The sequence below is a fragment of the Cebidichthys violaceus genome, unplaced genomic scaffold (assembly GCF_023349555.1).
Source record: "Cebidichthys violaceus isolate CVI_PGR_0920_01 unplaced genomic scaffold, fCebVio1.0.p SCAF_45, whole genome shotgun sequence".
In the NCBI taxonomy this organism is placed as follows: domain Eukaryota; kingdom Metazoa; phylum Chordata; class Actinopteri; order Perciformes; family Stichaeidae; genus Cebidichthys; species Cebidichthys violaceus.
The window spans coordinates 2044501-2057923 of record NW_027176650.1 but is presented as its reverse complement, the minus strand read 5'-3'; the positions used below and the strand labels follow the sequence as shown (position 1 = coordinate 2057923).

The 13423-nt window shown below is 45.9% G+C and overlaps 1 protein-coding gene across 1 annotated transcript; it reads left to right on the top strand.

Annotated features, from left to right (window-relative positions):
- Positions 1 to 2542: 2542 nt before the first annotated feature.
- LOC137886683 (C1q-related factor-like) lies at positions 2543 to 6196 on the top strand. Its single transcript, XM_068729239.1, has 2 exons — positions 2543 to 3362; positions 5078 to 6196. Exons 1-2 carry the CDS (start codon positions 2724 to 2726, stop codon positions 5255 to 5257), a joined length of 819 nt encoding a protein of 272 aa, XP_068585340.1. The 5' UTR covers positions 2543 to 2723; the 3' UTR covers positions 5258 to 6196.
- The last annotated feature ends 7227 nt before the right edge of the window (positions 6197 to 13423 follow it).

Genomic DNA, 13423 nt, shown 5'->3' with positions numbered 1-13423 from the left:
ATAAAGTCATGACTTTGCCCTTCAATTCATTGAATATACCGAAGGTATAATGCAAATCTGTCTCTTACAAAAATCTGCATATATATATATTTTCAATGCGAGACATTGCTATACCAAATAATACGCAGAGCCTGGGATATGTTTCTTAAATCCCACATATTGTCAGGTTTAGGCAACTAAAACATAAATATTAAATATTAAACACTGAGTTGAAGCAAACGAATGAATGCTTTGTGGAGAAAAAATATTTAGTAAAATGTTAAAATGCCACACGAGGGCACTAAAGTATGCAAACATAGAGTAAACGCTTTGTGAAGCAATTTACAGAGAAGGTTCCCATATCGTATTTACTGTTTCACAATGTTGTTAATTAAACTTAGGGGTCTTTAAAGTGTGTGAGTGTGTATCCTACCAGTGTTTTGACTCTATGTTTGGGGGGGCTCGGCAGGTGCCTGTCCCGGTGCGGTTCCTCCAGCGTCGCTCCGATGTTTCTGTCTGTCGTGGTGTTTTCGTAAGCTAAAAGATTTAGGAAGCTAAAAGACCTTCTCTGATCATCTCTCTGATTTAGCGTAAAAAAAACAAAAAACTGTCATCCAGCGACGGAGACTCAGCAAGAAAGCGCTGCTCGAGGTGTCTGACTCAGTGCCACTGTCAGGTCCTGTGACAACAGCAGCATCATAAATGTGGAGGACGACTCTCTGCTCATACTGCTGCCATGAGGACTCCAACATCTTCAGTCACCCTGGTGGACTGTCTTCAATCTGTTGAATGTAGAAGTTGACTGTGTGTAGTTGACAGATGAACGTCTCTTAAAGAACACGAGCATCAGCAACGTTAAAATCCAAGATGCTTTTCCCTTTACTTCCACATTGCATTAAAATGAATCTTAATCTTAATATCTTGGGCGTCCTTTAATACGATCTGTTTGTTGTTAATTTACATATTTAGTATCTGTGAGAATGTGGGATCTTGACCATAATTTAAACAAACATTCTGCATGTTTGACGGGGGTTTGTAACAATGACCCCAATGAAGAGTCTGAATAAATCAGCCAACAAAGAAAGACAAATATGCTTTTGTATTGGTAAGTGTATGAAAAGATTTGCATGAGTCGTCCCTCATGCAGCTATTCAGCGTGATATACACTTTTAATATACTGTAAATCACATCAACTCAGATGACTTTTAAAAGCTGTGGACTGAACTGAGAGCTGGCACTGGTTCCTGAATCAAGCAGAGCTCTCTCTGCCAACACACCGAGCTATGAGTTTATTCAGCCAACTCATGTGGAACGAACTTATTTCATTAATACAGAATATGAATAGCAATCGAATCATCTTAACCACACCAGGTGCAGCACAGGACACCGGCGTTTAGGTAACCCACTACATCAGAGAACCAGCCACTCTTCGACAAAAGCATCTCCAACCCATTGCAAAGAACACACAGTACCAGCAGACTGAAATGCATCAGCTATGGGAACATAAATCTCTTCCACAAAAGTCTTCCTAAAGTTACATGTTCGCTTAGTTTCCTCATGAAACAGCAGGTTCAAGGGCCCTCCTCTTGAGAATCCAGACTATACAGTTATAATGATCACCTTTGATTGTAGCGGAAGTGGCGTACAGTGGGACTTGGTTGCAATCAGTTTTTTATTCATGGCCCACTTGTGTCCCTTGCTCTACTTATGCCTGTTCTATTGATGTTGCCACCATGTCTCAGAAATCAATTTAATGGGTAAAATCTTATCATATCCAATAGAATAAGAACTGACTTCTACTTACTTACTTTTGAAGTGCGCCTTCAAAAGTTTGCAGATGTTGTGTGAAGGTCACAGTCTGACCACAGATGCTTGGAATCGTTCCAGTGTACCAGATCTCCTGGGACACACCCACTCCAGTAGATAAGGAAGAAATAGACCCAAATTCTGACCTTGATAAGATTAACCTTAAACTTAAACTAAGGAATAAATCTATATCTGTGGCTGCTGACTATTAGATGTCTCATGTGAGTATCTGCTGGTATACTCAAAAATGAAATGTTTTCTTGCATTAGTTTACAAAATCAAAACGCCAACTGTTTAATATCATTGAAACAAGAAGAATATGGCCGCAGAATGGAGAACGTGGGCTACATTTCGATGCCAGTGCATCATTTAGATCCGTCTCATCTGAGCAACCTTCCCTCAAGTTGTCCTCTCCGTCTCTATCTTCATCATCCGATGAACATGGATTGATTGATTGTGATCCCATCTGTCACACCTCTTCCTCACGTCCTCTCTGGCTTTTCACATCTGCCAGTAGGAGAGTGCCCTCCTCAGCCCTGACTCAGACGGGTTAGTGGGTGTATGTTGCTCACTCTCTCCTCCCCTTGTGTCTTTTCTTTTTTTTTCTTTCCTTCTCTCAAGCTGTTTTACTCTCTCCCTCCTCCTTTCCTCTTACTCTCTCTCTCCTCACTCTCCTTTTTGATCACTTCGGTCCCTTGCTCCACTCCCTCTCCCTTTACTCCTACACGGCTCAGTCATTCACTCACACACTCGTAAACCAGCTCTCCCTGGGCACCATCTCCACCACCGGAGATCCTCATTCTGTCTGCGCGTTTTGCCAGGTGGACGCACTCCCCACAGTCACCATTTCCACCCCGGAGAGTTCCACGCTGGCAGCGCAGCCCCTTCCCCGGCTGAGCATCGGGCGGAAGACCCTGGTGGCAGCTGCTGTGGGGGTCATGCTGGTCCTGGTTCTGGTGGTCCTCATCCCTGTGCTGGTCAGCTCCGTTGGCACGGGTGGCGCAGATGACAGTGCGAGCCACTTCGAGATGCTGGGCACCTGCCGCATGGTTTGTGACCCCTTCCCCACGACGGACGCGGGTTTGCACGCAGGAACCGATACAGCAACCGCTGGCCTACAGGTGGACGACGATGCGGATCTGAGCGACCACAGCATCGGCCCGCCGCTGCCTACTTACGGTGCTCACGGCTCACAAGGCAAAACAGGACGCCCGGGTAAGCCTGGACCCCCGGGACCACCTGGAGAGCCAGGCCCACCGGGACCCAAGGGTCCACCGGGAGATGGTGTGGACATTGTGCGTACTGGGATCCTGGGATTAGGGGGCAAAGGGGCAGTTAGCACAACCACATACAACACCACGCCTCGCGTGGCGTTTTACGCAGGACTACGAAACCCTCAAGAAGGTTACGACATTCTGCGATTTGATGACGTGGTGACAAATATCGGCGGTAACTATGAGGGCGCCACCGGCAAGTTCACCTGTAAGATTCCCGGCACCTACTTCTTCATCTACAATGTGCTGATGAGGGGAGGAGACGGCACCAGCATGTGGGCTGACCTGATCAAGAATGGTCTGGTGGGTAACACTTTTAACTCTTCAGACACCTTCCCCAAAACAATTCCTAATGTTTCATGATTTCATGTTGAATTTGACAAATGGAAAAATAACAGTTTCGCGGCACAAATAGAAAAGACGTATCCCTTATGAGTTAAGAACCCTGAATCACACACTGGGATGAACCCGAATCCAAATGCTCAGGGAAGAGTATAGCCAGTGTGCCGGCACTCTAAATTGAGTAGTCATGCATTCATGTGAATAGTGATTTTAAATCTGACTTGGTCTGGTGTTGTAGTCCAGGATAATGACAATGCACAGTGGCATGCTGCCAGATTGTGTATCTGTGCATATTACACACCCGGCGATGTACACGTCGAAGTGAGTGGAAGGAGCGCGGCGCTATCTCGACTCTGCACACATCAAAACACAGCCCGGGGTAGTGGCTAGTTCAAAGCTGGTGCCCTTTGAAATACAACAAACTTCCCGGAACCATGAAGTTGCAAGTGTGCGTTATCAGTCTGCCTGTCAGGTCCAGGCGTTTCAATATCGAATCATGATGTTTGCTAAACTTTTTTGTAATGTCTTTAAAGCCCCCGGGCGACGACATTGATCAAACACCGTGTAAATGTGAGCCTGGACGTCTCAGCCAGGCTGCAACAGGCTAGTGGAGACAATAGCACCTGTACATTATAATGCAATCCAGTAGAACGCCATGTTTTGTAAAGCTGATAGAGCAACAATCATTAATCATTAATTATAGATGTATTTGGGCCAGTACAGCCACTATACTCTACACATCCCTGGTTAACATTACTATACAGGTCAGACAATTGTTTTGCATTTATGTAAAGTCTATTCTGAGTCAGTGTCTTTTTGTGAGTGGTGGACGTCGTGCTTGCTGCAGAGCTGTGACGGTGGAGGGAAAGGAGTTCATCAGGAGGTTCCATCATCATGTTGTCATCTGTGGCTCAAACCCCGCGGCCTCTTGACGTACACTTCTTGCTCTGCATCGGCGCTAATAACAACTTCATGTTCTCATGTTGGTTCTAACGTAGTCCAGAACATGTCGCCAGGTTGACGTAGGGATTACACTTTTATGGAATGATGAAGTTGCAGCGTAACAGACAAACCTGGCAACACAGATCATCACACATCGGCTAAAGCTTAGAGGGGATATAACTGTATATGCAAAGCAACTTCTCCCAGTTTCACTTTTTCATACAGACGCACGCGCTGGAGAGATTTGGGTTTTATGCTCCAGATGTAACACTCACAGTAATTACCCCGCGTTGATGACACTTACATTTGGGATAAACATGGCATTATCAGGAAAAAGGTGAACGTGAGAGTAGAACACGAGGGGATAGTGTGCATTGCCATCCCTTCCTCAGAGGCAGACTGACTCAAGCGTGACCCTTTCAGCTGAGTCATGAGGGGAAAAAAAAACAAGATATTCACCACTTTTACACAAACTCTCAAATTCAGCCCACACGCCTTGCAAATACGCTTTTCTTAAAACAAGATTTTTAGTCAAGTCATACATGAAAATAGATTTTGTCTCACGTCAGCAGGGGATGCAGCAAGTCAGCTAATGTTTGCGTGCATCAAATGAACCATTTGTTTCAATATCATCGTCGACTTATGTCATCTTAACATCATTTTAGGATTGATTCATTTCGCCATTATCTGTATCCTTACTTCTTCTCTCCTTGTCTGTGCGTGTCATGCTCCAGGTCAGGGCCAGCTCCATTGCTCAAGACCAGGACCAGAGCTACGACTACGCCAGCAACAGTGTCATCCTTCATTTGGATGCAGGCGATGAGGTTTTCATAAAACTGGACGGGGGCAAGGCCCACGGGGGCAACAGCAACAAATACAGCACCTTCTCAGGGTTCATCCTCTACGCCGACTGAAGACTGGACAGGACGTGGGCTCCGGGGTGAAAGGTCACAGCCGGGAGACCTTCACCACCTGACTTTCACTTGGCTCTTCGCAGTGAGGTTAACGTTGCCCATAGCCACTGATCCACAGTCAGATTGTTTTTTTTTTTTTTTTACAGATGTTGAAGGTCAGCGTTGATACAGTGACAGCTGCTGTGGATCTGTGGTTATCTGTAACCGTCCACCTCCTCATCCACATGTCCCATTGCATACAGGGTGCCTATGCCGCAATTCTGATGGACGCAAGCAACGAAACGGTGACAGTCACGTCGTGTGTCATGCTGAGGTGCAGCAGCAATTCTGACAGCGAAGAAGCCTCACAATCATTTCAATTTCAAGTCTGGGACTCCAACGGTCGTGGCGGCTGCAGTGTTTGTAAACGTGCAGTTTAGAGTCATGTTAAAATTATTGTTTTCTTATGCTGTTCGTGCGATAAGATGTTGTGCTTTAATGACTGAGGAGATGTATTCTGCCCCTGAGAAATTCTAATTTGTCAAAAAAAAAAAAAGTGGACGCCAAAATGAGATTATGATTGTTTTTTCAATGGCAGACAGTGTCACAAACTGCATTGTGTCTCAGCGTGATGATTCAGAAAATCACGTCATGTCGGCCCATTATGTTTGACATATTGTTGGTGTATAAACTGTACATTTGATATTGAAGCTTGATGTCTGAACACAATCGAAGTAGCGTAGATGCACCATATTGCGTGTCTGTTTAAAAAAAATGTAGCTGTCGTACAATTATATCACGTAAATGTGCTCGATTGTAAAGATTTATTTATTTATTTCATGCATGCGACACCTGATAAAATATTCTGTATGTTTTCCACAACAAAGTTTAAAAAGGTGTGGGATAAAGGAACGTATATTGCGGTTGCGTTTACTTTTAACTTCATTAAAAATGTTTTTTTCCCGCATTTCCTCACACATTATGTGTTTAATGTCACCTAATCTAATTTTCGATCAGCTGTTTTTGAGCTTCTAATTTTCCGGTGAAACCTGCAAATGTTACACACAAGAGAGGCAATCAACACGGAGACGATCGCTGAAGGAAAAGAGGGAGAAGAAAATCACAGCTGTGTTAATTAAATGCCAAATGAAGAGCGGGAGACGCTTTGTGTTTCACAATCAAAGGAGAGACGTGCGTGTTTTCCTCTTATGTGTGTAAAGACGCTGAGATCTGGTGTGGAAAAAGTCAGGGGACGGGTGTTATAACGTATCGCGACAAAGCTTAGATCAGTGTCGGCAAGTAATCGAGGGCAAATTAGGCTCTGTTGGGATGCGACGTAAGTGTCAGAGACAGGAAAACAGCTTCCGGGGCTAAACTGTGAAAAGCAATATAAAAGCTGAGTTTTCTTAAAAGCTCACTTTGATATTATGAAATTCTTTGGACATAGTTTGCCTTCGACATGGGCCATGTAGAGTCCAAAACTGTGTCTTATTAAATTTGAAACACCAAGTTAAGAGTTCAGGAACTAAAGTTTCGAGGGTGTCATAAAATGTAAACATTGTTAAAACACACATTCACTCGTTCACAGAAGCTAATAAAACTGAATGCCAGTCCAGATGTTGCCTCTCAAGCTTAATTAAATTCAGCATTTTGTTGCGAGCTGTAAATTGGCGTAGAGTTGATTAAAATGAAGAGACAGGATTGCCACGCTGAGCAGCGCAAGAGCATCCTGCTTTCTGTTCAAGTGCTCCACGCAGTGAAGGCCAGGAAGCCCTCCGGTCTAAATTTAAGCTTGTCTTGAGACAGCAGAATTCCTCCAGACACAATTAAGACCGAGGGTCCGTGCCTAAGCAGAGGTCACCCGAGCCGGGGGGAGGGCAGCTGAGCACTAGCACGGGCTGCTTTCTCCTTGCAGGGTGTATGAGCACATCTTCAAATTAGAGACTTCATGTCACAATGTCAAAGACAAACGCCGGCGGACTGCGAGAAACAGCTTTCACTGCTGAAACCGTTGGAACCCGAACATTGCCCGAGAGTCTGCAACATCTGTACTTTTCCCCTGAAACCCTTCCGGGGAGAAACACGAACGCACCAAAAACATTCTTACATAAAAAACGCTTAAGAGACCAGAAGTTCAACGGTATTTATTATTTAAGTGAAGAGAGTCACATGAAAATGCACCTGACTTCAAATTGTGTTAATTCCTTCTTTCCCAGTACACAAAATGACTTTATATGTGCCCTCATGTTAGCAAATATTAGTAATAATTGCATCATGTTGCATAGATAAAACTGAACCCCACATTTGGCCATCCACCCATCCTTTTCGGAGCCATTTATTGAGGTCACACAGGAAACAGGGGTAAAGCCTAAAACCATCTGCGGAAGCCTTTGCGTAGAGAAATTCTCTTGGCAGGCACCGTCTTTGCCTCATCCCGCAAAACTGGGGGATCCTTACTCAAGCTATTGTGCTTGTGCAGCGACAGAATCCCCTCCTCGGGGGTGTTTGGTTTTTGATGGTGACTTCAGCTGAACGACCTACCCAACAGGACACTCCGGGGCCATTTTTTTTTTAATATGTGATGAAACAGCATCCGGACTGTATGCCACGCTTGACTCACATTTTCTATCGTGTCCTCCGTGACTTCATTCAGGTCCAGGGTTTGAAGGTGCAGTATTCCTCTGGGGTGCGCCGTAAGCTGCTTTTCGTTGACGTAAGCTTCGTCTCTTGGACTCGGCCGTGGAGATTTTTCTACTGTACCTCTTTTTCATCACTTATAAGTAGCAGGATTTGAAAGATTACGTCTCTACTGGCACACTTGTATTAATTTAGGTAATCTCCAGCGAAGGCAAACGAAACTGAAGGAAATGTTCAATTCATTCGCTCCCCTCCCACTCCCAATCAGTACACCGAGATGGCTTCAGTTTGACATTTGCAGGGGCCAATTGGTGAGGCGTGAGGCTTATCGGGCTGCTGCAGAGCGTGCGTGCGTTTGTGGGTCCATGTGTGTGTGTGTGTCTGTGTGTTTTGGCCAGTGTGCGTGGTCAGCATGCGTGTGCGTGTCTCTGGATGTGTCTTTAGTCTCAATGAGACAGGAGGAGGCTCGGCTTGGAGAGAGTGCCTCGTCTCAAATGTCTGAAGTGACGTTAATGAGCCCTTGGTGCTGTTATCTTTAGCTTCCCCACTTACCTCACCAGGGGAGATCCAAAGTAGAGACAGATGCTTTAATTGTAAGGCTAAATAGCCCCTTCTTGCTCATCTACTACACTTCCTCCCTGCACACACTTACATGCACAAATGGTTTTACTTGTGTGCACGGGGGAACCTTAAGATGTTGTCTTACATTTGAACACAAGAAGAATCTCTTCTTGGCAGCGCAAATAGTCACACATATGTTTGGCACAAACACAAACGGTAAGCACACACACACACACACACACACACACACACCGGAGAAGCCAAAAGAAAGCATTACTAAGAAGAGTCTGCAGCCATTGGAGTATCTCTGTGAGGCTGCAACTCAGAGCTTAGCGGTGCTCACAATGACAACGCTAACATGCTGATGTTAAGCAGGTATAACGTTCACTATGTTCACCATCTTAGTTTAAGTCCCACCTTGTGGCCAATCACAGCTCCGACAACAATACGGCTCCGATCTCGTGCAGTGAGCACCGCTATGCTACGCAAGCTACTGAAAGTATTTATACACATGCTGCTTTTGCTATTTCACTAACAAGACCAACGCCAACAACAGTATGAGTTTCGAGGTTTATTGCATGATGGAATGATTAGATTTCGGAAGCTGAAGGGGTAGAGGGATGAAGGGATGTATAGGATAGAGGTAGAGGGATGAAGGGATGTAGGGTAGGGGTCGAGGGATGAAGGGATGTAGGGTAGCGGTCGAGGGATGAAGGGGCTGAGGTAGAGGGATGACGGGATCGTGGTAGAGGGATGAAGGGGTCGAGGTAGAGGGATGAAGGGATGTAGGGTCGGGGTAGAGGGATGAAGGGATGTAGGGTAGCGGTCGAGGGATGAAGGGGTTGAGGTAGAGGGATGACGGGATCGTGGTAGAGGGATGAAGGGGTCGAGGTAGAGGGATGAAGGGGTCGAGGTAGAGGGATGAAGGGATGTAGGGTTGGGGTAGAGGGATGAAGGGATGTAGGGTAGCGGTCGAGGGATGAAGGGGTTGAGGTAGAGGGATGACGGGATCGTGGTAGAGGGATGAAGGGGTCGAGGTAGAGGGATGAAGGGATGTAGGGTCGGGATAGAGGGATGTAGGTTCGGGGTAGAGGGATGTAGGGTCGGGACAAAGGGATGTAGGGTTGGGATAGAGGGATGTAGGGTCGGGGTAGAGGGATGTAGGGTCGGGGTAGAGGGATGTAGGGTCAAGATAGAGGGATGTAGGGTCAGGGTAGAGGGATGTAGGGTCGGGGTAGAGGGATGTAGGGTCGGGATAGAGGGATGTAGGGTCGGGGTAGAGGGATGTAGGGTCGGGGTAGAGGGATGTAGGGTCGGGGTAGAGGGATGAAGGGATGTAAGGAAGAAAACGAGAAGGTTGTAGAAGGGAGGTTAGGCGAGCGATGGGGGACCATTGGTGTCCGATGGCTGGCAGGAACTGGGGGAATGGAGACGTAGAGTGGAAGTTCTGGGCGTGGTCCTTGTTCCTGAACTAAGTTTGTGAAACTAAATTTAATGCTTGTAACAGTAAATTATGACCTACCCGACATTACAGGATCAGTGTTGTTCCTAAAATTCATGGTCTTCTGTCTCGATGGCAGGTGATGTAGTGGTTCACTGTTACGCACATAGGTAACTACGTAAGTTCTGACCTGATGATGGCGCAAGAAGAAGTTCTTACAATTCATGAATATGCATACCAAATCTCATGATACCACAAATGTGTACGTCACGATGGCACTAGAGGAAAAGTCAGTTGATCACAAAAGTCATTAGGATTAATCCTCTGGGAACAATGAATGTCTGTACAAAAATTTCACGGTAACACATACAATAGTTGTCAATGATATTTCACTACTAGCCCCCCAAAATGAACCTGCTGATGGTGCTAAAGGAAAAGTCAGGGGACCACCAAATTCACTAGGCCTCATCCTGATGGGAACATGGATGTCTGTACCGAATTCCACGGCGATCCATCAAGTTGTTGAGATGATTCGATCAGGACTAAACTTGCACACAACGGGTCGAACTGCAAGCTGCTCACTCAAAATAAACAGTGCCATTTATACTCGCACTAGTCCTCGAGGCTACAATCTGAACACACTATTCAAGAACCTCTCTGAATACTTTTACCGACTATAATAAACAACGATGTCAGAGGAATTATTTTCAAATGTGGACTTGCATGGTAGACGGTGGCATGTTTACGCATCACTGAACAAAGTAGGTTAACTGATTCAATATTCCTTTTATGCAACATCACGTCTACAATCCGGTCACGCTCGCACACGGACATCTGGTATGCTCTCAAAATCTCGATGAATACAATAAAGGACATGATTACAACGAGGGAGCAGGGAGCGATCTCTGTGACACCTTCAATCTTGCTTGTATTGTGAAAAGCACAATGCTCTCATCGGCTTTCTGCCGCTCTCTCGTCAGCTGTATAACCTTTATATGGATGAGCGGTCAGCGCAGCCGGTGGGGAGATACATGCATTTGTGATAAGCTCTCTTTTTTGCTGCCAATAAGTCATAATGCTCAAGAAATGATGTATCCTAAACCCACTAGGCCAGCTTCCGGTGCATCCTTTTGACTCACTGTTCCTTATAGTAATGGATGCAGTACAACAACCACATTTTTGCATGTTGCAGCTGTTGAAGATCTGGTGTCCATCTGACACAAAAACTGCTTCAGAGATTTAAAGCGGAGAGAACCCTGACCGGCTTTTATGTACAGACCACTATGGAGCTATACAACAAAGAACACAGAACACACATGCTTCAGAGGCTGTGAATTCAATTTCACATCAATGTTCTCATGCACAGGGACGCTCACATAGGGGCGTGCACATGAGCGACAGGGTACATATTCCCGCCGATGGTTTCACACTATTCCACTGATCTACAGATTGCAGTCACACTCACAAGTTATGCAGCAATGTGCCAGCAGAGGCAGGAAAATGTGACTCCTCTGGTTGCAAAAAAAACCGGAATCTATGTGGAAAAGGACCCTACTTCTGATTTATTTATTATTACGGTGTGTGACTGACACTAGCAAGGCGTTGTCCGGTCTGGGTGCTGTCATACGACTTTCACCCTTTCACAGTGTTGTATTCAGCTCACCAAAGTTCATTTGCTCGGCTAAAGAGGAGCTCCATCCTCCCGTGTCAGTTGTGGTTGCAAAAAGCCAAGATGGTGACAACCAAATACGGCAGTACGCAAACCGATGGGTGACGTCAAGGTGGTCTATGTCGTGGGCTCAAATATGGACAGAAATAATGCGGGAGTTAAATACTTAACCCCCACAGGGCACCTTTAATTCATGGTCAAAATATTGTGAACTCGTGAGACGGACATGCGAGCGCAAAATCATCACCTTTCATTACAGTAGGTCAGTGTGCATGCACATTACCCCCTGCACTAGCACTCCTAGGGAGAACATGGCAACGTACATCCTCCACTGTCACCGCCATCACCACCGCTTGATCTGGGGACTGTCCAGTGTGTCAGTGACTCAATACCAACGGCCTTGTTCCCTCACGGCCCTGACCGACCGCCCTAACGCGTAGGGACAGGCTGAGTCATGCGGCCGGGGACGCTCCGCTGGCGCGTTGCCTGTCTCTTCACCTCACCGCCGTCTCGTGGATGCAGCCTGACAACGGGCTACGGAGGCGCTGCGTGTGCCTCTTCCTCAGCATGACACAAGATGCCAGAGTTCAAGAACACTGAAGTCGTTGCGGTCGCTCGGGCCGGTTCATTCTACCCGTTGGTGTCGAGCTGCATTTGTGACCTGTTGTGCTAAAGGGGGGAGCGGGCACAGCACCAGTGTGCTTTGTGGGGTTTTCATCATTGCTCTTCTTGTTAATTTGTGCTTTATCAAAATGATAAAAACGAGAACTGTCCGGCTCTGCTCCATAGACCCTCATGCAACCGTTTCGGGTTTTTCTTCATGTTCAGGCTGGTCTTTTGGACTTTGAACTAGTCATGGTTAAACCTTGTGTAACAGTGAAACTCGTCACCCGGAGAGGTTGTAAGGACATTTAAATTATCCTTGATTCCTGAGTCTGAAAGTGAAGCAGCTCCATGGAATTCAGCACATCATTAATCACATCATTTAAACCTGTGCTTTTTCCTACTGTGACACTTCAAGATGTCTTCTGTGAAAAGGGCCCATAGAAAATGTAGATGCCCTGCCGGAGACCGACTTATAGTGAGGTTAAGAAAATCATTTGGTGTATTTCTGGGTTTGTGGCTCCTAAACAGTTCCTTTACACCCACTCCTGGGGCAAAGTTAACGTACCGATGAGAACCATGCAGGTTTAAGTTGTCCCATCCTAACGGTGTACGGGCTTTAACGTGTATCGCTCTTACACACACACACTATCCCTCCCAAAATACTCAAATATGTCTGGAGCTCTTTTATTAATAAATAATTCACTAAAAGGGCACATCTGAATTAACAACCACTGAAGGATACTGAAAGTCTGTTACCCTCTAGGACGACACGTCCTTTCGTTGTGGTAATGGGAGAAAAAAATTAGCCCCTTGAGTGAATTCAGACTCTAAACAACTGACTAATGAAACATTGTTAGACTGTCAATTATCACGAGTTGAGTTTGGTGCATCGCTTCTATATTTTGTTTGCCTTTTTAAGTTAACACTCAGATAGCAGATTCCAATATGTTGACACACTGCGGTGCCGTGAGCACAACTCTGTGAACACGATGGTGAGATTATAGAAGTCTTTACCCCCCCCCCCCCCTCGCCATCAGGAAATGATTTGCTCTGCTCCCGTAGAGGACCCACCACACACGCAATAAAGCGGGCGTATCCGTGCATTTGCACAAAGGCAACTTTCAGACTTTCACCTTTTAGCTTGACACCTTCAAGAATTACACCCAATTTATATTCAGACTGAGACTTCACCACCCTTCTGTTGCCCGCAGCATTCACACTCGCTGGTACAGATATAGTCCTCCTTCTCCGCGCGCGCACTGCATTTGGCCTC